The sequence below is a fragment of the Mytilus edulis genome, chromosome 1 (assembly GCF_963676685.1).
Source record: "Mytilus edulis chromosome 1, xbMytEdul2.2, whole genome shotgun sequence".
Lineage (NCBI taxonomy): Eukaryota > Metazoa > Mollusca > Bivalvia > Mytilida > Mytilidae > Mytilus > Mytilus edulis.
In genome coordinates this window covers 22,883,074-22,909,813 of record NC_092344.1, presented here as the reverse complement: position 1 = coordinate 22,909,813, position 26,740 = coordinate 22,883,074, and the positions used below count along the sequence as shown (strand labels likewise).

Here is a 26,740-nt window from a genome sequence, read left to right as displayed (position 1 = left end):
AATAAATATTGAAAGCACAGTCTATGGAAGAAGCGAACCGATAAAAACGTTTCTTATATCAAATAGCGACATTTTCTTATATTAACGAGTTGCATTGTGGGAAATTTCAGACGAATGTTAACATTTGTATGAAGAAAGGATGATTTCTCTGTATAATATAATGACTCTTTTATTAAAACAGGGTGACATTTAACACGACATACGTCTGCTGACCTGTAATATTTCTATGAATTGTGTGATATAATAACAAGCAAGTTGTATTGATACGAGACGATTGTATTGATGATTAAAAGAAACATATATGTATGGAACGCCATGACTGCCTTATGTTAATGATCAGCATTATATGCAGTGCTCACAACATTATATGCAGTGCTCACACCATTATATGCAGTGCTCACAACATTATATTAAGTGCTCACAACATTATATTAAATGCTCACAACATTATATTAAGTGCTCACAACATTATACGCAGTGGTCCAAACATTATATGCAGTGGTCACAACATTATATGAAGTGGTCAAAACATTATATGAAGTGCTCACAACATTATATGAAGTGGTCACAGCATTATACGTTTTTTGTTGTATGATGAGATTGATGTATGATGAGATCATTCGGTAAACTTCGTTTTTTAGCGGAAATTACCGAATCCATAATTGGTAATTACGGTAATGCCCAGCAAACAAATTTAAACAGTTATGTTATCATAAGGCAGTATACAATATTTAAAACTGATTGAAATAAGTAAGGAAAAGATGAAACTAAGAGGTGAATGATTGAAGTAGTTCTGTTCGTTGTAAGAAATACGAATGGCAAAATGTAAGTTAAATAATAAAATGTTTATTTAATGAAATATCGAAGGACAATTTGTATGATATATTCCTCGAGTTCATTTCCTACTGAAGAACTTTAGCAAGGTGCCACTTTATAGTCCGTACTCAGTTTTAAAAAGCTTAATTACCTTTTAAATAAAACAGTCAGCTTTCTATAACACATAAGTGCCATATTACGCTAGCTTATTATTTCATGATAGAGTCATTTTTGGCATCGATTTTCAGAATTTGGCATTTTTACATGAATAAGTATCTAACAGATATGGAAAATGCAGTTTAAAGCATTTCATTGTAGGTGTTTAACATAACTTTACATCAATTATTCCATGTCTTTTACAAGCATTTTAGCACACCAAGTAGTTTGTCTTCTAAGTATGATCAGCAGTCTTATATAGAAATATAAACTTTCATAAGAAAAATTTACCCTTTCAAGACCCAGTTTAACATCATTATTTAAAGTTATCATCTCTTATGAAAACTGAGTTTGTGGGGATGAATAAAACGTTTACTACGTTTGTTCGTCAGTTTGCACGGTTAATATATATAAAAAAGTGGTATGCTTGCCAATGAAACAACTTTCCACAAGAGACAAAATGACATCACAGAAATTAACGACCACAGTACGGCCTTCAACAATGAGCAAAGCCCATACCGCATAGTCAGCTACAGAAGGCCCCGAAATGATAAACTAAAACATTCCTAATTTATGTACAAACAAACGATCGAAAAACTAACATGTATATAACACATTAACAAACGACAACCACTGAAATAAGGGCTCCTCCTGACTTGGGACAGCCACATATATACAGAATGTGCGGCGGGTTTTAACATGCCATCGGGATACCAACCCTCCCTCTAACCTGGGACAGTGGCGTAACAGAACAACATAAGAACGAACTATGAAAATCAGTTGTAAAATGCTTAACTCATCAGATGGGTACAAATATAAATACATCTAACAAGAAAATAGAGTGGACGTGGGCGGGTACTTGTATATCCCAACAACAAAAAGACACTATAAGTACTGATCTGAGAGCACTCGCAGTTACTGACAGCTAGTTCAAAGCCACTAACAACTAATTAAAAAAACATGCATCTAAGTTTTGCATTTAGGTAAAATTTGAAACAAACTGTGAGTAAAAAAGAATGATTTACTATTATTTGATAGTAACGATTGTCCATGAAAAAAGAGGCATTTTCAATGCTCTTCAACTTTGTACTTGTTTGGATTTATAAATATTTTGATATGAGCGTCACTGATGAGTCTTATGTAGACGAAACGAGCATCTGGCGTACTAAATTATAATCAAGATACCTTTGATAACTACTTGACCTAAATTAATTCTGGTTAAGGTACATTAAGATACAAAATATAATCAACTACAAGTCATAGAAGAATGATATCTTTTAGATCGCACTTCTTTGATAACAATGGACCTCGAAAAAAGATTCAAATTTGTGTTTAGGTCCAGATGATAGCAACAACACATAAAAGAGGAATGCTATTTGTTGCTGAGCACTTCTTTGATTTTATTTTAAGTCCACACAATTTATTTTGTAACAGAAGCACACAAAAAAAACGATACTCGTTATTATGTCAATATACAATTGTAATATAATTATATTAATGGAAAACTTCTAGTATTGTTTTACTGTGAATTCTTCTCGTTGTTGTTATTGGCGTTCTAATTCTTCTCACATACAAGCTTGTCTATAGTCGGGGGATTTCTGTTATTTTTGCTACTAATTTTTTTTCCATACCCCATGTTAGGATCAATGTAAAAGGTTGAAAATTTCATATCTGAATATTTTTTTTTTTGTTAGCTGGAAAGTTACCTTTGACGACGGATCTTGATTGTTTCTGTGGGGCTTCTTTCTCATGGATATGGATCACTCACGGGAAAAAAATGGAAAATTGTCGAAACTAATTTGACTTTTATGTATAGCATAGTCCGAATTTTATTCTTTAAAGAATTTAAATTCACAAACTTGTTATTTTGCACCAAACATTGCTGTGACATGCCTTTTTAAAATATGATTATAAATCGTAAATGTTTAAGTAAAATTCTATTTGCAATTGCTGACCAACATTGATAAAAAAAAATGCAATGAACAGTATACTTCTGACAGATATTTGGTTCTCCTTGAAAAATACTGGGTCATAACATATCTTAATTACAATCCCGAGTAATCTGAATATATTTATTCAGAAATGCGCAATATATGTGTATAAATCTACATGTTTTAATACGACTGCAAGAAAAAATGGAAAAAAAAATGGTCGTATATTGCTATCACGTCGTCGTCGTCAGCGTCGCCGAAGACAGATGTTTTCCGGATAATAACTTTTGTTTAAGTAAATAGAAATCAATCAAATTTTAACACAAGGTTTATAACCACTAAAGAAAGGTTGGGATTTATTTGGGGGGGGGGGGGGGGTTATGGTCTTAACTGTTTAGAAATTAGGAGCCAAAAAGGGGGTCGAAATAAACATTTTTGTAGTTTCCAGTCATTAAGTGTATTGAATCTCTCCGAAATTATACCACAAGTTTCCAAACTACAAAAGGGATGGTTATGATTTGCTCGGAGGGGTAGGTGGGGGGAGGTGTTATGGCTCAAACCGTTTAGGAATTAGAGGCAAAAAAGAGGGAAAAACAAGGGTTTCTTGGTTAATGGTCAATTAAGACAATTTGAAACCAGTGTAAGGAAGGTAATCCAAATATATGAAGGTAATCCAGACATGTTTGATTACCTCCCTTACACTGCTTTAAAATTATGTGTAAAGATTTTATTTCCCATATCACATTTCAGAAATTAAAAAGAAAAAAAGTGGGGGATACATTTTTCTTTTCTTGAGGTTGGGGTTAGTATGCAACAGCATAGTATATTGCACAAAACAACAAAAAAAGGAGGGTATTTTTTTAATTTTTGGAGGGGGTGGGGCAATTCGCAACAGCGTATTGCAAAAGCAAAAAAAATAAGTATAAATTCAAATTATATAACCAATTTTTAGTTCTTTGACTACAGTTATTCTGTGTCAGAAACCTATTATGTGTCAAATATTTAATTACATTCCAAATTCAGACCTCAATCAAGTGTGAATAGTGTGTCCATTTTTGTCCGAACGGTTCAGGGTTGTATTCAACTGCGTTCGGCGAAGCAATTTAATAAAGACTTAAATATAATTTTATATACATATTAAGTTGTGAATATGGTGAAACTGATCCTTAAAATAAATTGAAACTGCCCTGGTGTGGAATAAATTTGTGTTAAATTGACCATACTTCTTAATTTACTTATTTCAATCAGTTTTAAATATTGTATACTGCCTTAATGATAACATATATAATAATAACTGTTGAAATTTGTTTGCTGGGCATTAATTTACCGTAATTTACCAATTATGGATTCGGTAATTTCCGCTAAAAAACGAAGTTTACCGAATGATCTCATCATACATCAATCTCATCATACAACAAAAAACGTATAATGTTGTGACCACTTCATATAATGTTGTGAGCACTTCATATAATGTTTTGACCACTTCATATAATGTTGTGACCACTGCATATAATGTTTGGACCACTGCGTATAATGTTGTGAGCACTTAATATAATGTTGTGAGCACTTAATATAATGTTGTGAGCACTGCATATAATGTTGTGAGCACTGCATATAATGCTGTGAGCACTGCATATAATGTTGTGAGCACTGCAAAAAATGTTGTGAGCACTTAAAATAATGTTGTGAGCACTTAATATAATGTTGTGAGCACTTAATATAATGTTGTGAGCACTGCATATAATGTTGTGAGCACTGCATATAATGATGTGAGCACTGCATATAATGACGTGAGCACTGCATATAATGTTGTGAGCACTGAATATAATGTTGTGAGCACTGAATATAATGTTGTGAGCACTGAATATAATGTTGTGAGGACTGCATATAATGTTGTGAGCACTGAATATAATGCTGATCATTAACATAAGGCAGTCATGGCGTTCCATATATATGCACGATTTATCATTTGTAGATGTACACATCCATGTAGCAAATCCAGTGGAATGCAATTGAGATGAATTCAATTGTTTGATAAGCCAATATCACCTATAAGTCAAAGATACTGCTATATTTTATTATATCAATGGGATATTTTCTTATATAATAGCGATGTGATTTTAATATCAAAAATTTATTAATGCCATACTTTTCTAATATAACTGCGATAGTTTTCTCATATAAAATGAATACGATAACACGTTACAATGTATGTCAAGAAAACTACAAACATAATTCACAACCATAGTTCATGACCGGTTTAATGTTTGATTCCCAATATCACTCAAATTTAGTTCCTGTATCAAAATTAACGCTTATCATTTCGAAAATGTTGCTTGACCCTATTGATTGTTGATTAGTCCATTGTTTCCGATCATATGATTTTACCGACAAACTCTATTTGAACTGATGATGCAATGGCGGAATTTAAATGCGTCTACTGTAAATATTATACATATTCTAATATAGGTCACACTGCTACTGTATAGCCTATTTACATTGGTAATATCGAAACAGACAAAAAATGTCATTACTTAAAAGGGGGAAAAAATTCATTCAAACAATCCAATCCAATAAGGTTCCCCATAACACTTGATAAGGAATATTTAAATGGTAAAATAAAAATTCCAAACAAAGAAAAATGTACAAATTCTGATGTCCCAAACTTTGAATATACCAATTGAGCAGCCTCAGACACTAAATTAAACAACGTCAGATACTACGAATGAAAAATCTTGTCAAACAGAAGATGGATTTATTATTAACAGAGAAAAACATATTGAGAAGGAAAACACTTCTTGTTGGATATCAAAGAATTTTCCCATTCGAAATTTGATATCTCTATGCACATAATCAGCTCGACGCGTGGACGCTCTTTTACATCATGACCATGAGGGCATTCCGATTTATTTTGCCACAGAGATTTATCTTTCGTTTTTGACTGGTAGCCGATCGTGGAAATACGCGGACATTTTTGAGTGCAAAATAACAATACTTATCGCTTGTTATAAATCCATTTCTTTAATGAATAATTATAAAATAATTTTTTTTAGAACACAATTAAATGATATGTAAACGTTTATATATATATATATATATATATATATATATATCTAACGTCAAAACGTTTACATATCATTTAATTGTGTTCTAAAAAGATCATTTATATATGTACACGTACAGGAAAATTATGTTGACACACGCGGAGGAATATCTCAAGAACGTTTTGCGAGAAAATATAAATGCCGACTAAAACCCAATCGATTAGATAAATCGAATTATTACAGAAAAGGTATCCACCATGCACTTGCACTGCTCTATTACTAAAATAGTAGAATAGAATGATATAAAAATGGTCGGGTTGTTGTCTCTTTGACACATTCCCCATTTCCAATCTTAATTTTACCAAAAACAATTTGAATTTTAGGAATGGCCTTAAAACTGCATATTAACATACAATACTTCTAAAATGTAAAATCACAAAAATACTGAACCCCAAATAAAAATTCAAAACGGAAAGTTCCTAATCAAATGACAAAATCAAATGATAAAACACACCACATGAATGGACAACAACGGTCATATTCCTGACCTGGTACAGGCATTTTAAGATGTAGATAATGGTGGATTGAACCTGGATTTAAAGCGCTAAATCTTTCATTTGTATGACAGTCGCATCAAATTCCATTATATCTAAATTTTACAACGATGCGCGAACAAAACAGACATAATAGGTAAAATTGTCAAAATATTGGTATAGCAGTCTAATATTAATACTAATAATCACTATTATTGATACAACAAAAACACTACTATCATATTTTAAAAGGATTGCATTGATTTTAGAATTTAAAGCATTTATTTATTTATATACATAATAAAAACACAGCACTTCACATTTTACACGGACATAAACGTTTGCTTTTAACTAACTTCTGAATGTATATTTAGACTTAATTGTTATTTACATTTGAACAATAAGTTTTTAACTTCGCATTCTCTAATTTTTTGTGAAATTGTGACGTCATGAAAAAAGGCGACCATGTCTGATGACGTCACATCAAAAGTAGACAACTTTCCTCAAATCTTTGAAAAGGAAGGATAACAATCATTAGAGAAACAGATTCCACCACTGTACCTCGTGTATTACGATATTTCTCCACTCTCAACAGTTAAATTTTAATTTTTAAAAAGCTCGGCAAGCCTCGCGCTTTAAATATTAAAATTTAAATGTCTCGAGTGGAAAAATATCGTAATACACTTGTTGCAGTTGTGGAATTTATATTTTTCTTATTTTTTCGTTGCCGAAAAAAACATTTCCCGCATGGAATGTCTGCATATTTACAATTCATATTAGACAATATAGCTGTTTGATATAAGAAACGTTTTTATCGATTCGATTCTTCCATAGACTGAAGCAGTTAATAATAAACTGATAAAGAAGTATTTAATGAGATGCAGAGCCAACAATATCATAGCGAAGACAAGCATTGTTCTCTGAAATCATAGCATGCAGAATACCGATATTTCGAACTATTCCAAAACTGAAACAACATTTTAAAATGAAGGACTGTTTCACTTATAATCTGCGGCTTAGTTTATGCCATTAACTTACACAGCTTGCGATAATACGTTTTTGTTTTTTGTATTTTTTTTTATCTTTATTGTTAATCTTTTAATAACAGTATACAGCATATATTTATCACGCAGCATTGCTTTCGATAAATCATTGAATATCTGAGAGGTTTCGCGGTAAATCAACAGACTTTACATGTAAAAAGAATGAGATTGAATCCTTTCTATTTAATGAGTTCTTAGATAACTATTCGTTCGTTAGGATAAATCTTAGCAAGGTCAAATATCAGTTCAAGTTCGATATAATTGTTTCCTTTCAACAATACTGTTTCTGATCAAATTTTGGTATATTCAAACTAAGAGAAGTGTTTGCAAAATGTGTTGTTTTTTTTTAAGGTTTAGAACTTACATTGTACACAGAAACAGAGGAATATCTGACTGGTATTACACAAGGATATGGTGCTCGGATACAGATTCACGATCTATATACTTATCCATTCCCTTCAGATGAGGGAGAATACGTGGCGTCCGGATTTGAAACTCACGTTGCATTAAAACAAGTATGAATATCATGTGACTATATTATTTCGTCAGGATTACTACTTTTGATATAGCAGTAATATTTTTATCCATTCAACTTGTTTCAAACAATTACCAGGAGAAAATGATTGAGACAATCTACAAAGATTATTTTATAATTCAGAATGTTACACGACTTTATTGTGAACAATGATTGACGTGTTCATATGTGCAACAGCTGTAATTTTTCTTTCATACGAATTTCGATTTTTTTTTTGCCGTATTGGAAATCTCTGAAACTCTTACAGGCTAAATAAATGTGACCTACCGAATTAGACTATTTACTGGATTTGTTATAACATAAGCAACACGACGGGTGCCACATGTGGAGCCGGATCTGCTTATCCTTCCGGAGCACCTGAGATCACCCCTAGTTTTTGGTGGGGATCGTGTTGCTAAGTCTTTAGTGTTCCATGTTGTGTCATGTGTTCTATTTTTTGCTTGTTTGTCTTCTTTCATTTTTAGCCAGGCGTTTTCAGTTTATTTCGATTAATGAGTTTGATTGTCCCTCTGGTATCTTTCGTCCCTCTTTTAAAGTCATCTTAAATTGAAAAGATAAACGTGGTACCAAACACCATGACTAAAATTAATTTGGCTTGTTTAATTTTCATAAATTTTTTACAAGATATCAACTTTCACCCTTTGATAAAAATATAAGGATTTCAAAATATTTGAACCACACACCCTATCAGAAATATTTCATTGAATATATAGCAATTTGACAAACACTAATTTTGATCATTGAGAAGCGTACTGTTTCCTTAACAATAAAGTGTGATTGTTTTAATACATTTCAAAATATCTATTCAATCAACTTGAAATAAAGAGCAGATTCATATTCAATATTTTATTTAATAGCACCATAGCTACAAGAAACTCCTAGTTCCAAATTAAACTGTCAGAAATGCTGTAAAGGGTAGGAATATTGCTGGTTCACTTTTGTTGTTTTAATATTATTTGTTTTCTGTTCAATTTAAGGTAGAATTGATACGTAAAGGGTCACCATACGGAGAATGTCAAGATGTGACTGCATATCAAAGCAATTATGGTGCTAAATACACAAGAACGGTAAGATAGTTAAGGTACTTCAAATAAACATTTATTTTGTCAGATCAGTGATACAATTTGCTCCAATAATTCTATATTCTACTTTTATACGAAAAACACCCATAGAAGCACCTATAAGTTGTCAAAGTGTCATATAGTTTTCAATCCCTTCTGACAGTCAATTCTTTTCGACATTTAATATTTTTTTTACTAAGAACTATCAGTGTGTCATTTTTAATTCTCAGTGAGTGTTTTTAGGTTTTTAATCTAAGTGTGTAAAATTTTCGAAATATGGGTTAAACTCTTGACGGGAATATCTTGCCATAAGTAAACTACTTAGAAGTGCAATGATTAAAAATACGTTTAAAACGATCATTGCTAAAATACAATATCATCAACATACCGTAAATAATGTACGTTTCGTTCTATATGTTTTAAAAATGACATCCAATTACATGTATGTTACAGCTTTGCCAGAACTTTTGTAAACAACAATTGGTTGTGGATTCCTGTGGTTGTTTTGATAATGCAGAATCGGACCTATTCTTCACTTTAAATTACACGTTTTCTGTGGTACCATGCTTGAGTGAAACAGGTAAATCATTTTGTGGAGTTGAAAACAAGAAATTAATATCAATGTACAAATTCCGAAATTTTGGATATGTATGAAACTAGAAAAATAATGTCTGGAGGCAACATAAATAAACGCAACAGTAGTATACCGCTGTTCGAAATTCATAAATCGATTGAAGAAAAAACAAATCCGGCATGTCTGTGTAAAACATTCGTCCGTTTTCAATCTCGCGGCATTCTGAAATTAGCTTTCATTCCAAAATCAAATATAACATTCATGACGACACGAACTTCCACAATAAAGCGCACAGGTAAATTAAAGAAAAGCTTGATATAAATCGTGTTTTCATTATCCTACCAAATAAATGTAATAATAAGTACTGAATGTTTCCTTTAGTAGTTTAATAGGGTTGTAAAAGTGTTGAACTTGCAGACATTTTCTTATTACTCGCTTCTACACCACAATAATTTACGAACACTGCATTTTTAAATTGAGGGGCTTCATGTTAGAAATTAGTTATTTAATAGTAGTTTCAACGTTATAAATAGTAATGGACAAGGCTTAAAAATAAGTATCTACAATGTCCACAATATTGAAATGTGTTGAAATGGTATCTTTGAAGTTTATTGGCCCTGAACATAACATGTTAGGGAATTTTATGAAAAGCAGTCTAAATAAATGCTAAAAAATGTTGTCAAAATGATTTTTTTTTCGTGTTATAGAGATAAGTAAACGTCTTTGAATCTTTATTTTACATTCGCAGTAAATAGTTATCAAAGGTACCAGGATTATAATTTAGTACGCCAGACTCGCGTTTCGTCTACACAAGACTCATCACTGACGTTCATATCAAAATATTTATAAAGCCAAACAAGTACAAAGTTAAAGAGCATAAAGGATACAAAATTCCAAAAAGTTGTGCCAAATACGGCTAAGGTAATCTTTGCCTGGGATAAGAAAATCCTTAGTTTTTCTAAAAATTCAATGTTTGGTAAACAGGAAATTTATAAAAATGACCACATTATTGATATTCATGTCAACATCGAAGTGTTGCCTAACGTATTTGAATCTTTATTTTACTTTCCCAGTTTTACGATTCCTCCGTTATTGTGTATAACAGATCATTGATATTTATTCTTTAGAATTATTACCACGTATTCGACATTATTCAATGCAGTACGACTTTGATGTTGATAATCAAAATACTGATGTTGAGTCATAATCAGTTAGATAATTGCTAGCGACAGTGCAGTATGTCCACTCTGGTTTACCCTATTCAAACCACTAGTAAATGCATTTTAGTCTCAAACGGTAATTTTTGTCTTAAAACCAGCTGAAAACTCTTACAGTTATCTATTCAGTCAGGTTCAGTCTTTCAATCAATATTCATATCTTCCTTTGCGATAAATGCATTACTGTTTAGACAATTCAGTTATGTTCGATACCTTTTCAGACAATTTAGCAACTACTGAACATAGACTGAATATTTTATTATTGACTTATAGCAAGTTGTTTGAACAGCATGGATAAGTCTTAAACATGAATGGTAGACTTACAATAACTTAATATTTCATTTGTTAGGTCAAAACGACCATTCCAGGTCAAAACGACCATTCCAGGTCAAAATGTATTTACTAGTAAACATGCTCGTGAAATAAACGCATTGTTTATCTGTTCTTATTATTTTATGATATATATTTGCATATAAACATTTAAATAGTATGATATTTTGTATGATATACATACACAAAGTAAATGAGTTTACATCTTTTCTTCACTATGTCTTTTGGTGAATCTTTGCCTAATAGACATAGGAAATACCTCATGTCATTTATTTTTATATAAATTTTATTTTTGTGTTACTATTGCTAATCAAATGTTTGGACTTATAAATAAGACTACATTTGTTATTTTTATTTTGGTAGAACGGGTGTGTTTGGCTCAGCTCGAAGCAGACTTGCAAGGGAGAACGCTTGAATGTCCTGAATGTGTAAAGCCTTGTCAGTAAGTTGTCTACATTTTTGAAGCATACAATTTAGCCGTAGTGGACTTAACCAACAATCTTTATTCAAAGAAAATATCAAACAGTAAGAGTGTCGGATCGGAACTCATATATCATATGTCATAGAATTCTCCCAATAACATTACGTTTGTTTTTCTATCTTTTATTGAATTTTTTAAACATGTATATATATATATATATATATATATATATATATATATATATATATATCATATTATGGTAAACCAAGTAAGAACCACTGTGCCAGCTCTGCTAAAAAAAGATGAACTTCAGAATATAATCGAATTCGTGCAGTTATGAATAAGGCCGGCATGTCTTCCTTCATTCTGACGTCTTTTTTTAACTTTTATATCCTATATAAAATAGTGTGTTCGTACTTTAATTTGTTGCAATTCGTCATAGAATAATCACGACCTGAATAATTGATATAAATATCTACATAGTATGGAAGTTACCCGTTGATGGTCTTGAATGAGCTTTTTAATTAGAAACGGTTTTTTCATTGAATCACGTAAACTTTCAACTTTTAAATTAGTTTTTAGAAATTTTCATAAAGATAACACCCAGAATTGCATCCAATGATAATAGGAACATCGTAATTAAACTTTAACTGTTTTTAATCTTTTTGTCAATAACTTAGTGGTCAATACTCATCAACTTTTGGCTCAATGCGTTATTTATGGCGATAAATCTTGAATCAATACTACAAATGCAAAAAGAACCTTTAAAATTGTTTTTCCCTTACTTAGTCAATCCTATTGTTTGCATATCCCTAGACCTTGAGGTTCATTCTCATACCGCATTGGCAGGATTACTAAAGTTCTCATTAAAAAAAATCTCATCTTATCATTTTTGTCAAATTGATAGGAACTAAGTAATTATCTGAATTGATATATCACGCATGTCTCACAACGGTAACATGAAAGGGCTATTACAAAAAAAAATCCTCAAGTAGTTATCAGGAAAAACAACAAAAATCAGAACTTTACCAGTTGGTGTTTGTGTCGTCAACTCACGCGAATCATTTTTTCTTGGTCTTACGTCTAAATTTTATGATTACGGTCTCTTAATATCAAAGAATTTCACGACATCTTCTCAGCGGCATTTTGACGAAAAATAATTTGTAAATGCACAGAATACAGTGTTGATAAACAGTTTTCAGGGTACTCAGTTTATATTGAATTTAGTGCTTTTACCTGACCAGAAACTGAATATAATACAATTATTTAAATATTGTAGAGAAACTCAGTTTGGGAAATCTTTCAGTGCAAGGAACTGGCCTACTGACGAATATGCTGTAAGTAAACATAGTTTGTGTTCATAAATGGTCAGCCGTTTGTCACAGTGATATACATGGAATTAATTAAGCGATGTAGACTGTAGGAGAGGAAGACGACAGGAATGATACGTTTGAAAATAATGAATTGAGATAGAAATTCAGAGTGCATTTAATTCATATTAATAACAAAAAATAAAACAATACAAAACACCTTAATACAACTTCACGATTCTCTTTTACTTTCTTGATAAAAAATCAAATTTCGGATGTAAAACACTCATTTTATTATTAAATCCTTGACTTTTTATTTGTAATTTGAGCTCTATTAATAACATACATGATAAAACTATGATCTATAACTTTTTGTCATATCGTTCCTTACGTTTCTACGCATCAATTCATCTCTGACTACTTTTTTGGCGTTCGTACCCGATGACCTTGAATCATGAAAAATTCTTACTCACCTTTCTTATGTTAAAAATGTATGGTAATGATATTTTTTGAAATATTATTTCACAAATGACATGTTGAATCGGATCAGTGCTGTCGTGGTAGTTTATGGACTCGAAATCGGTAACCTGGTTAATTATGAATATGATTATTTGCTTCTTTAAACGAATTATTCAGGAGTAGGAGTAAATATTGGTAGGTATAATTCGTTAGGACTTTGTTGGATAGTTGTGCCATTCGCAGTCATACCACATCTTCGTATTTGATATACATTTTTTCAAAGTATAAACAAATAATTATTTTTTTAAACTCCCATACTGCATTATCTGCCTTTATCCTAAACATGATTTATATTACAGAATGTTTTAATGGAAGGCGTATGTGAAAAACTCCCGAAACAGGCTTGCGATCAAATGACAAGTAAAGCAAACGATTATCGTGCTTTAGGGTAAGAACTAATATTTCTCTTCTCTAATTATATACATTATCAATTTATCCAATGCTGAAAACAATTTCATGTAGCAATGTAACAATATAGTAAAATTCAATTTCTGCTGAGTCATTTCGATGATTCGTCTTGTTTTCATTAATTCCTGATGTTGGAATATCTTGTATCACTCATATTTAAGTAGAGTTCACCTTCTGTAATTTGTAATGTCTTTTTACTTATCTGGTTTTCACTTTTTTCAAGTGGCTTTACGTCATAAATAGCATCAAATGTCAAAAACAATTGCTAATTAAGCTCAAAGATGAGAACATTTCGAAATAGGTGACTTATAAGTATAATCTAGACGAAATGCGCGTCTGGCGAAATTATAAGCCCAGTCCAGTGTGTCTTTGATCAAGTGTTACATGCGATTCGATATATACTTCTCTGAAAAGTATCAATCATATCCTTGATCTCCTACTATTAATTTGAAATAACAGCTAGTCATTAGAAACAACCGACATTTTACCTTACCAATTTTGCAATGTTTCAGTTCTTAAAACATGCGCCAATGGATATAATTTTTATGAACCATCAGACTTATTATGCAGTTATAGTAGGAGATCGATGTTTTCCTTGTTATGTTGTCCCCATGTCTAGTCTAACTTCTTTTGGGACTCACGCAATTTCAATCTCATTTTTGTCTGCTTTGTCTAGGATTATAATCTATGACCAAATTGATTATCAATGTTTGAATTTGAAATCGAAATCGTAGGGTACAGCAGAAAATGCTTCACCCGTCAACTAACCTATTCGTAATTCGGTTGCTATTAAAGTTGTTTACTTATGTGTGTCTGTGAATTGATTGATAATTCTAATGATGTCGATTACCACTTTTATGTATTACACGTGCGCTCCAACACACTTAAAAATCTTAACATGTAATCATTTTTATTTTAGGCATAACTTTGTCAAGATAAAAATATATTTTGAAGATTTGAATTATGAATTAATTGAAGAGACACCAGAAATAGAGGTAATTTGTCTATACTTACTCATTGTTAATATATTTTTATGCCCCATTTATGGGCATTATGTTTTCTGGTCTGTGCGTCCGTCCGTCCGTCCGTCCGTCTGTTCGTTCGTTCGTCCGTTCGTCCGTTCGTCCGTCTCTCCCATGTCAGGTTAAAGTTTTTGGTCGAGGTAGTTTTTGATGAAGTTGAAGTCCAATCAACTTGAAACTTAGTATATATGTTCTGTATGATATGATCTTTCTAATTTTAATTCCAAATTAGAGATTTAACCCCATTTTCACGGTCCACTGAACATAGAAAATGATAGTGCGGATGGGGCATCCGTGTACTGGGGACACATTCTTGTTTTTATAAATTATAATTTAGTTTTTAATGAAGATTTTCTTTCTTTCACTAATATGCAAAAATTAAATCTTAATAAGTTACTATTGATTCAATGGACTTTATGAAGTCAGAATCTTGCTATTCATGTGCCCTATCCCTGTTAAATACAACAACATTTATTTTATAATTCATTTCTAGGTACAACAGTTTGCTTCAGATGTCGGTGGTGCTATTGGTTTATGGATTGGGTTATCTATAATTAGTATGTTTGAACTTTTCCAATTAATGTTGGAATGTTGTGCTTTTGGTGTTCATAAATGCAGAACACCACCTGTACCCAAGAAGAAACAATCTGATAGATATAAGGGGAAATCTAACCCATCAGTAAGAAAGGACACAAGACAGCAGGAACTGCCGAAACAATATTTTAATGGAAATGGCAATCCTTACAGTGACTGGAAAAGTCATGTGTGACAAATACCATCTAAGATATAAATATTTGGTGTTGGAAATTGTATATAAACAAAACCTGTAAATTATGTGTAGTAAAAATGCTTTTATTGCTTTGAGTTATACAAACCTTTGACTTCCAACAGAAACATATGTTGCACACATAGTTAATTTCATATTGTTTTTCATTGTTTCATCATCATACTTTATTATTCATTATAATGTTTAAAACATTTACGCTGAACTTTTCTTGAAATAATATAGACCAGTCCGTTCAAATATATTGATGTTTCTGGTGAATTACAGAATTGATATAAATACCAGATTAATTCAAATTAACAGTTTATCCATGCTCCCTCAGTCATGGTCTAGTGACTTTGGATAGTGCATATATTACATGTTCAAGTTTGTGTCGAACCAGTCATGTTAAGTCAATGATATTTGGAACGCAGATGTATTAGCTGTTGCAAGTGTCATTTCCAGAGCTAATGTTTGGCACAAACTTTTAAGTCCTGGTCTATTGACTTTAGTTTGCATGTGTTAGTGTGTATTTATATTGCCTTAAAGGGAGCCTGTCATGATACATCAATTGTATTTGCTATGCAGTTGTAAAAGCAATGACATTTCATCAAATTTTACGCATGTACCTCCATTCATGGCTCATTGACCTTGCATGTTTGGCATATTTTACATGTTTGATTATTGCCAATAAAATTTCAACATTTGTCAAATACTATTACAAATGATTAAAGGTAAGACATATGTCTGTATTAACAGTTTGTTTTAAAGTATTTCTTTAAAGGGGCAGTGGTTGTCAATGATCTTTGGTTAGACTCAAGTTCTCACATTAATTTATCAAATACTAAAACGTACATCCAAATTATAAAAAATATAAATTAAACAATTTACTAGGCATGAGCTGAATAATTTATATCATCAATTCGTGTAGTATTTTAGTCTAGACGCCATCTAATTAACTATCGAGTTGACCTCGAAACATGTCTCCACCATTTCTCGAAAGCATATTTACCATCTACATGAATTTGATATATGTGTGAACATGTTTGAAATGCTTTCATTGGTACGCGAGGGAAGAAAAGGTTCGATTTTGCATTTGATTGATATTTATAAAAAAAAATCACTAACTATTTGAAGCATAAGTGTTCAGCCAAAGCAATTGTTATACTTAAACTGGTGTCATATACAAAATATATTTAGTAAATCTGTTGAAAAATAGGGTCTCTAGGGGACATTTGAACTCATATATGTGTAATATTGGCTCAATATGAAAACAAAATATACACTTGTGTGACGACCCATCGTTCGATACTATACAATTTCAAGACTGTATAACATTTGCATTTACATTAAGCTGGAGATACTTAGTCTGCTTTGAAAAACACATGGTAAATTAAAAATGTAGTATAACTGGATATTTATATTTATTTGAATACTCTAAGACCAGTGCATTAGTGTCGGTTGTCATCTTTTTTGTGCTTTATATCAATTAGACAAATACAGTCCTTCCGAACTGATTTTTATTGTTTGTCCTTACGTTTAAGTGCTTTTCTACTAACCTAGGTTTGGGCAGGGTAAAAGGCTAACAAGTATGTAAACATCGTACACTGAACGCTGTAAGACTAGCTAGGTCAGAAAAAAACATATCATATACAATAAACTGTGTGTCTGTACTTTTTTATTGAACCGCAATGTTTGTTATAAAACTATGTTACAGACTTAATTGGACTCGAACATTGTTTCAGGAATACCTTTAATTAAATGCAAACACGAAATAAATATTTGCGTAATTGCACAATGCTAAGTACCAACCTGTATCCTGCTTAATTGTCTGTTTGCAATTAAACTATTTGCTAGCTTTATTCATATAACATAACTTCTGACTGTAAATGCATTGTCGTCAAGATTTTTCTAACTTGATAAAATCTCAAACAAACAAGAATTGGTAATTTCTAAATTGAAAAATGAACAAATATTATCAATTTGTCAAAACAGTACACTAAGTTGACGTTTGATGACAAGGAACCAATGTTGACACATCATTATCGTTTTTATTGATGTTTATTTATATGCTTAAGCCTTTTAAATCGGCAATTTTCTAAAAGTACCATCAAACATTATTTAGTCGTCCCATTAACAATCAATTCAATCACTAATGTATCTGTAAATCCTAGTGGCTCGAATAGATGATTGATTGAAGTAATTTCATCAGTCAGACGGAAAGATAGTACAAACAAAGACATACATCATAGATTACACATGTAACACCCCGTACATATAGTCTAATTTGGAACATTTTACGTGTGCACAAACCACTGCCATCGTCATGCGTATTTCAACACTTTGTCATTGAAGAAAACCTGTCCAGTGCATCTTCCAACATCTCGCATTCACGTATCTATAAACGTCTTTTGTGATATAACTTACTTTGGTTATTTGTCAGTATTTATTTTATTTTTCAATAGAATTATTAGATAAATAACAGTTACGGTCACGGTTCCACTTTTACTAAACCAGATGCATATTTCGACTAATAAAGTCTCTTTATTGATTTAGTTCAAAATGTTTGAAACTCAAATACTTAATACAAACGTTTCTCGTTGATCCTCTTCGTTTCTGCAGAATAACTTTAAATAGTGAGCACTTCTATGTTGACATGAATTATCATTGATATTGTCATGGTTATAAATTGTTTGAAATACGTTGGCTTTTCTACCTGAGGAATATATTACCATAGATGTATGCACTTCAACTTCGTACTGTATTTGGGATTTTTAACTGTTTTTTTATTCGAGCGTTACAGATGAGTCTTTCAGACTGACGAAATGACAATAGAGTAAAAGAAATACCAAAACTATAGACAAAAAAACTTATAAAGTACAAAGACTAATAAATAAGACACTAAAACATACGAATGAATACTAGTAAATTGAATCTTTAACAGACAAAGATTTATCAACACACACGCTACTTTTTGTTTTTGATTTAGTTTAACAAGATAGTTTGCTCACTAACATTTCCCTTTTGTTTTTAATACTAAGTTATATGTTGTAAGTCAGTGAACAGTAGTTGACCAATAGGCACATTTTATAAATCGACTAAAAAGACAAATCAAGAGAATAAAGAAAAATTAAGAGAATCAGATGAACTCCAAAGGTATTGACACCGGTTTTTCAACTTGAGAATGGATCGTTTTATCAGAGACCTGATTGTTTTGACCCATTCTGACAAAGTATCCAGTTCATCTTATTCTCGTTTAGCCCATGCTCTGGCGTAGTCCTCAATAGAATCCATAATCATTTTGAAGTTATGGTTCCAATTGATGTGATGGGGCTCTCTCAGCTTAGGATCATGAGAAATCACCTTTCAGAGATTTTCATGTTGAATTATGTTTAGATCCCTAATAATAACATGGCCAGAGGGCTGTAATTATAAGGCGAGTGGGAACAGTCAAATGTAGAACGTTGCTGATTTTGACTGCATAGATTCATCTATTGGTAAAGTAAACAGAAAGGAATTTCCTTTTTTCCTCATCTTATTGGTTTAAAAAGTCGGAAAAGCGCTACATCATAAATAATACAAATCAGTCTGTAAATTGGAAAAAATGTATTCATGCATCCTTTGTTAAATGCATAATCTCTCAAACATTTAAAACAAATTAGCAGGCAGTGAAAAATAGTTCTAATTTTATACAACCCTAGCTAATGATGAAAATGTGAAAGACCGTTATCAAAGCTCCCAGAGGGCCATCTAAACTTGGAAGACTTTTTTTAATGTTAATTTTTTGGCCTTGATTACGTTGGTTTTGTTGGGTAGTATTAAATAAACTCATTCCATTAACATCACAGTATGCTGGACTAGTTCCCTTAACAAGAAATGTTCTCTATCTTTCTGGAAAGGATTGCTAAGAACAGTCTAGAGGCTCGAAAGATTTTTCCTGTTAAATTACTGGTAAAATCAGGAGTTGTGATTAACATATTACATGTCTTACACTTTCTCCTTCTGTGTTTTTTTTTTTTTGTGCTTACAAGAAGAAATGATAGTTGTTGATTTATTTGTAGCACGTGTATTTAAACAGTCGAAAATATCAACGCAACTAGGCTTTCTGATGCACAGTAGTTGTCGTTTGTTTATGTAATTTATACGTGTTTCTCGTTTCTCGTTTTTTTATATAGATTAGACCGTTGGTTTTCCCGTTTGAATGGTTTTAAACTAGTAATTTTGGGGCCCTTTATAGCTTATTCTTCGGTGTGAGCCAAGGCTCCGTGTGGAAGGCCGTACATTGAACTATAATGGTTTACTTTTATAAATTGTTATTTGGATGGAGAGTTGTTTCATTGGCACTCATACCACCTCTTCCTATATCTGTTTAATTTATGAAAAGTATCTGAATTTTCAAAGTAGTAAAAACCTTATGGTTGAACGTACGTCAAATTTGGGGTATCCCAGAGCAGATTCCGTGGAACACATAAATCAAATGCTACAGTGTACCGTGTAGCAAAAGAGGACCTTGGTAACTCGGGCGACGTCCCAGTCGGTTAAAAAAAAACATTTGGAAAGTAGTGCTTCGTATCATTAGATTTTTGGCAAACAATTTTGATTTCACTTTACAATTACATATTACCGCATAGAAAATGTACGATATATACATTGATGATGTCATCTTTTAACCGCAGCAGAGTAATTATCGTGACGACTGTACAATAGGGATTAGGTATACTAGACTCTATAGTGTTGTTTGCTTGTTTATCAATATTATTATTATGTGAAAAAAAATAGATGATAAATAATTATATGATATAGATCAACTTTTGCATAATTTAAATTGATTTAGCAGCACATAAACTAACGACTAGCAAAATTGACCAATCGGCAATCACATTTCTAAAATGTCTATAAAAAATGATTAAAAAGACCACAAACGTTTCATCGGGGATAATAAATAAATATATAAAAGATTTATATTAATCATAAGGGTTTATTGAACTATTCATATTTCGAATCCAGAGAAGCTGGTCCACTGATCTGCAAAGCAGTATCCATTATTTATTGAGGCCCTAATCCAGACCCTGTCTCCATTTTGCATTGCAACAACTGCATTTTGAGTAGATGGTTGATTATGGTCAGAATGCCTATTCCCATAGCCATGGTTTTTTACCCCTACCTGGTTACCATTCAGTACAATTTCTGTTGGAAACATGTTTCCTATCTTGGTCAAAGTAGTCCAAGAAAAGAAGTATACTCCTTTACGTTTACTTGTAAACATTCCATTTGAGGGGTTATATCCATCTCCAATATTAGTAAGGACGGTCTGGAAGATCAGGGTAGAATGCTTTGATAGACTAGATAAGTTGTTTTCCAATCTGGCCAAAAATGCTGCCTTGTCATCATCTGAAATAGAATTTTATTCCACACTTTTATAATTCACAATTATGTTGATTATTTTTGGTACAAATGCACGCAATTGTTCGTCATTTTATAGGATATATACTAGGCAAAAAAAGAAACGCTGCATTCTTGCAAAATCATTTATATTATTTATACCAAAAAAACTATCACAATATTAAAGTTAAAGAAATAACACGACAGGTGCCGTATACCGTGCAGGAAATGCTTACCCTTCCTGATTTCACTCCCGGTTTTAAGTAGAGTTCGTGTTGTTTCTTATTATTATTTATAACTGTTGATGTAAATGTCCTTTGTTTTTGTGTCTTTGTTTACTCCTTGGTTTTGATTGTTATTGTCTTAGCTAACATAATTTTAAGAGAACAATAACAAGTTTTCTCGATTAAACAGTAAACATTGAATCAATAAAACGACGAATAAAGTCTTGAGGGATGTTGTTCCATTCCCTAAAAAGTGCTGTTCGGAGCTGGGCGAGCGTTTCCGATTGACTTCGGCTACTTCTGATACGTGGTCCAAGTTCGTCCCCAAGATGTTTGATTGGCGGTAAATCTTGAGACCTTGCTGGCCATGGCAACACACGAATATATTTTTTCTCCAAAAAGTTAATCGAAATGTGACACGTGACAACGGTTGTTGTCCTGCTGAAAAACGTTGTTAAAACGATGTCTGCGAAGAAACGCAAAAATAACTGGAGCCAGAATTTTGTCCCTATACCTTGTTGCGTTCAAATCACCAAGATGATTTTCAGCTCGGTGCGTTACTGGTAGGTTATTCCGCTTCATACCATAATTCCGCAACCACCAAACCGATCTGTTCCCTGTACGCACGTATCAGAATATCGTTCATTTCGCCTCTAATAGACCCTGGCTCCGTCGTCGCTAATTAAGTTAAATATAGATTCATCGGTTTAAAAAAGAACCTGTTAGACTATTCCATCGAATCCGTACCCGAGTTCATTGAAGTCGCGCTTTTCTGCTTATCCTATTATAGCTGACTATGTGTTTTGGGCTTTGCTCATTGTTGAAGGCCGTACGGTGACCAATAGTTGTTAATTTCTGTCTCATTTTGTCTCTTGTGAAGAATCGTCTCAATGGCAATCATACCACATCTTCTTTTTTTAATATTAGTCACACAAATTATTTTCTTACTTTTTTTTTATTGTTATAGGGGGTGCCGACGCTTTTTAAGTGAAAGCACATTCCACATTTTCGTTAACCTAAACATAGAAGAAATTGTTATTATAATAGTACTTATTTGTATAGTTAGTTCTTATGTTGTACTGTAACACGACTGTCCGAACTTAAGGGAGGGTTGGGGTCCCACTAACATGTTCAACCCCGTCACATACTGTATATACGTGCATGTCCCTGGCCAAGAGCCTGCACATCAGTGGTTGTCGTTTGTTAAAGTGGTAAATATTTATTTTTCGTTCTATTTGTTTACATAAAAATGGGTGTTAGTTTTTCTTGTTTTTCTTTTTTTTTCATTCGTCATGTCGTGGCCGTTTATAGCTGACTATGCGGTATAGGCTTTGCTCATTGTTGAAGGCCGAACGGTGACATATAGTTGTTAATTTCTGTGTCATTTGGTCTCTTGTGGAGGGTTGTATTATTGGCAATCATATCACATCTTCTTTTTTATATGAACAACCATATCCTGCTTTTCTGTCGATCAAATCGAACTGGAGTCGATTTCACGAAAACACTTATGACTAAGATTGATCTTTAGTAAACTGAATTGCCCATTAGTTACGATCAATCTTATTCGTACTTTTTTGGTGAAACCGACTCCAGGTATTTAGTTCTTTTATGCAACAAGTCATTTGCACAACTCTGTCCTTCTTTGCGTCATATACAACAAAAAGGGTTTAATTAGGCAGAATATATAAAAGTATCCTTGAAAAACAGGTGACTTGCTAAAAAAATAGAACTGTTGTGGTAAAAAGTGGTCGGCTTTTTTGTTGACGTCTAAAACTGTCAACACATCAATGATTATTTCTGTAGACGAGATTTGTTTGGAAAGAATAACAATGATTTTGCAAATAATAATAAAATTAAACCTTCCTAGTGCTAACAGAATATCAACAATATACATTTCAAGAGGAGTGATTTCTAGTTTATTTGTAATTTATGACCTATAAAATAAAGTTAGGGAGATTGATGCCATAGTTATTTGTTTTAGTTCCAATTACGGTGTTCTTTTGATTTGTTCATTGTGATACAGAATCTGTGTGTTTTGCATTTAGAGTTGTGTTTCTGTTGTGATTTTGTTCTCCTCTGATATTTGATGTGTTTCCCTCAGTTTTAGTTTGTAACCCGAATTGTTTTTTTTTTTCTCAATCGATTTATGAATTTGAACAGCGGTATACTACTGTTGCCTTTATTTATACATCAAACAGTTACCTTAATAAAATGTACCATAGATTTGGGTTTATACGAATATTAGAATGTAAGTTATTGGGATTAAAACCTAATGACCAACAGTTTTGAAAAAAAAGAAATAAAAATAAACAAAATAAATAATATGCCAGCCAAACCATTAAAACTTTGCCCAGGTGGAATGTGCAACTTAATGATAGAATAATATGATTTATAAACACGAATTGTCAGACGAAATGTAGCAATTAAATAATGCCACTACCGACGAAAAAAAGCATATTTGATCCCATGTCTGCTTAAAACAAATATTGTACAAGGGTTTGGCTAAATGAAAGCAGCAGAAGTATACCGCTGTGCAAAAGTCATAAATTGATTGAGAGAAAACAAATCCGGGTTACAATCTATAACCGAGGGAAACACATCAACTATAAGAGAAAAACATCCTAACAACCGAAACACTGAAAAGCAACAAAAAACAAACGACAATGCAACATGCATAGAAAGGAACTATTAGATAACAACTGCCATATTCATGAAAAGGTACAGGACATTTCAAGAGAAATGGTGGTCTGAACCTGGCTAAGTGTAACTTTATGTTAATTTTTTTTAATGCAACTGCGTTTCAGTGTGATAGTCCTAACTCTTGAAAACACAGATGAACATCTACGATTTCAGGTTATCTGCGCTGGTTGGCTTAGTTAAATGTACATTGAATTGTATGTTTTTAGCTTTCCAAACGAACGGATATGGCTTATTTCGACAAACAATGTGTGCGCATTACATATATTTGTACACTATTTGAAATTGCGTAGATCTGGTATGATTTCCAATGAGACAACTTCAAATGAAGTGGATGTAAAAAGTAAAATCACAAAAATACTGAACTCCGAGAAAAATCCAAAACGGAAAGTTCCTAATCAAATGTCAACAAATATAACTGGCAAATATTGCCAAATTATCAAGTCTTTATTAAGTGATATTTCTCGACTGGGTTTTCTCTAGAAGGGTTCGAAAAAGACAAAAGCTATGAATAGTTCTAAAACTTTCTAACACAATTATTTGCTCACAAATTCGCTAGATATTTGATCTGTTTTATTTTTATTTAATTTTTGGTCTTATGAGATGCAACATGTACAAGCATCTGAATTAATTCTCTTGGTATCAAGTTTATGGTTAAATATTTAAGTATATTATTATGAGATATGAATTATTGCTTACATTATGCAAAGAGATTCAAAAGATGCTGTCGATATTTTCTTGTGAATGATAAAGCACACTTATCAGAGGTGTAACTTAAAAGGTGTAATTAAACTGTACAATCTCAAAACGTAACGCAAGAAAACTACAAACATTTACATTTATTTGATTTGAGAAAGGGACCAAATGATTTGTCTTAACTGCATATTTGGTGTCACAATATCTCATTAGCATGGGTTCGAATCCCGGCGAGGGAAGAACAAAAAATTTGCGAAAGCAAATTTACAGATCTAACATTGTTTGGTTGATGTTTAGACGAGTTGTATATACATAATGTACACAGCCATGTATCACCACCATTGCTGGTGATCCGATGGATAAATCTATTGTAGAGTTGTCACTGACTCAGACGTACTTATAAATATAATTATTTTCTGTGACTGTATCTTGCATTAATTTGTAGGATCCTTTACTATAGATAATTGAGCTGATCTGTAATAATAACATCTCCATGCCTTATATATCATGTACTGTAGTACGACGCTAGATTAAAACTGACGACGAAAGGTAACACACGACCACCGAAAGCTTTATTATTGTGAAGCCCAGGTGGTCGTGTTGTCTAGCGGGACGGCTATAGTGCAGGCGATTTGGTGTCACGATATCTCAGTAGCATGGGTTCGAATCCCAGCGAGGGAAGAACAAAAAATTTGCGAAAGCAAATTTACAGATCTAACATTGTTGGGTTGATGTTTAGACGAGTTGTATATGTCTAGTCTGATACACATTGGTCCAAAACAAGTAAACTGTGAACACAGAGATATGTTTTGCGTAAAAAAAAACGACGCATTTGTCCAGATTCACTAATTTTTAATTTACAAGACATACATGTACAAATTCAAACATGATAGAACGAAGAAAAGAAAAATAGAATGATGAAAAATTATGAGGAGTTGTACATCAACCAATATGGGCTCTACAACAGAAAAAAATGGAATGATGTATTGGTACATAGCACTTACTTCTTACACGCACTAAAACCAAAAGAAGTAAGTGACAATTTGAATATCTAAATTTAATAAATATTTAACAAATACCTGCCAGACTTTCTTGAATGGCTGCTGCAATAGTAGCATTGATTTCTTCAATTCCTTTGTTTACTATTTGCTTCATAACATCGTTCATTGCATTTTCAAAACCTTTCTTTATCTCCGACGCAATATATGTCTTCAGATGATCATTCATATTCCTTACATCTAAGTCCGCCTTTAATGTCGCTCTCATATTATCTAATAACGGCATGGTAACGATATCTTCACAGTCACTATCCCCAGTACATGTATTACCCTGTACTGGGGTTAACAGGAGATACAATGTACATGTAAAAACGGTAGTGACCATTAAAAAACACATGACGCTCTTTTATTTCCAAAAATGTTTTATCATTTCAAATGGTGCTCAAGTTTGTATATAAACGAAACAGATATCGTAATTGCCTCATTGGTTTTCCGTCAGCCGGAAACCGGATGATCGTAACAACGCTTTGAACGACCTTGAATTTGATTATTTACGCATTCGCTTTTGTGTATAGGGAAAACGGTAGTATTAAATTTTCCCAGCATAAGGTTGGCCTTTTGTGTACCCACGGCAAGTGAAGGAAGTCAAATTAGGAGCGCTGTGATTGGATGTTAGGGTACAATATATTTTGTATTAGTCTAATAACTGCAGTGTGTATAATTAAAATATAAATTTTAAAACCTATTGAAATATTTTCTAGAGAATTATTCGAAAAGACATCCAAAATTTCATAAATTTGGTGCAAAATGACGGTGGGCATGGATAACATAAACAAGCTCTGTTGGAAGTTGGTCATGATACTATTTGGCTTTAATTTTTTAAAACAGAATAATAAAGTACTAACACAACATAAACCTGTTTTATCCAGGTTTTTATCTTAAAATGTGGTAAATTTAGAAAATGTTAATATTGTCGCCTATGGAAGAATAAATAGTACCGTTTTCCTTTTAATCAGCAGATTTGTTTAAATTAGAAATTTAGATAACATAATGTGGGGTT

General features: G+C 32.3%; 2 protein-coding genes across 2 annotated transcripts in view; one reads left to right on the top strand and one right to left on the bottom strand.

Annotated features, from left to right (window-relative positions):
• LOC139528271 (degenerin-like protein asic-2) overlaps positions 1-17,343 on the top strand; it is a 39,348-nt gene extending 22,005 nt beyond the window's left edge. Inside the window, exons 6-13 of the mRNA XM_071324175.1 lie at positions 7,875-8,038; positions 9,036-9,125; positions 9,573-9,699; positions 11,604-11,682; positions 12,941-12,998; positions 13,790-13,878; positions 14,818-14,893; positions 15,414-17,343. Of these exons, the coding sequence (XP_071180276.1) occupies positions 7,875-8,038; positions 9,036-9,125; positions 9,573-9,699; positions 11,604-11,682; positions 12,941-12,998; positions 13,790-13,878; positions 14,818-14,893; positions 15,414-15,689 (959 nt within the window). The 3' untranslated portion in view covers positions 15,690-17,343. The remainder of the gene's footprint in view (positions 1-7,874; positions 8,039-9,035; positions 9,126-9,572; positions 9,700-11,603; positions 11,683-12,940; positions 12,999-13,789; positions 13,879-14,817; positions 14,894-15,413) is intronic.
• Positions 17,344-20,641: 3,298 nt separating this feature from the next.
• Positions 20,642-26,190, bottom strand: LOC139528278 (heavy metal-binding protein HIP-like). Its single transcript, XM_071324188.1, has 2 exons — positions 25,762-26,190; positions 20,642-21,074 (listed from the first exon to the last, which is right to left on the bottom strand). The coding sequence occupies exons 1-2, from the start codon at positions 26,075-26,077 to the stop codon at positions 20,674-20,676; spliced, it is 717 nt and encodes a 238-aa protein (XP_071180289.1). The 5' UTR covers positions 26,078-26,190; the 3' UTR covers positions 20,642-20,673.
• Positions 26,191-26,740: the final 550 nt, after the last annotated feature.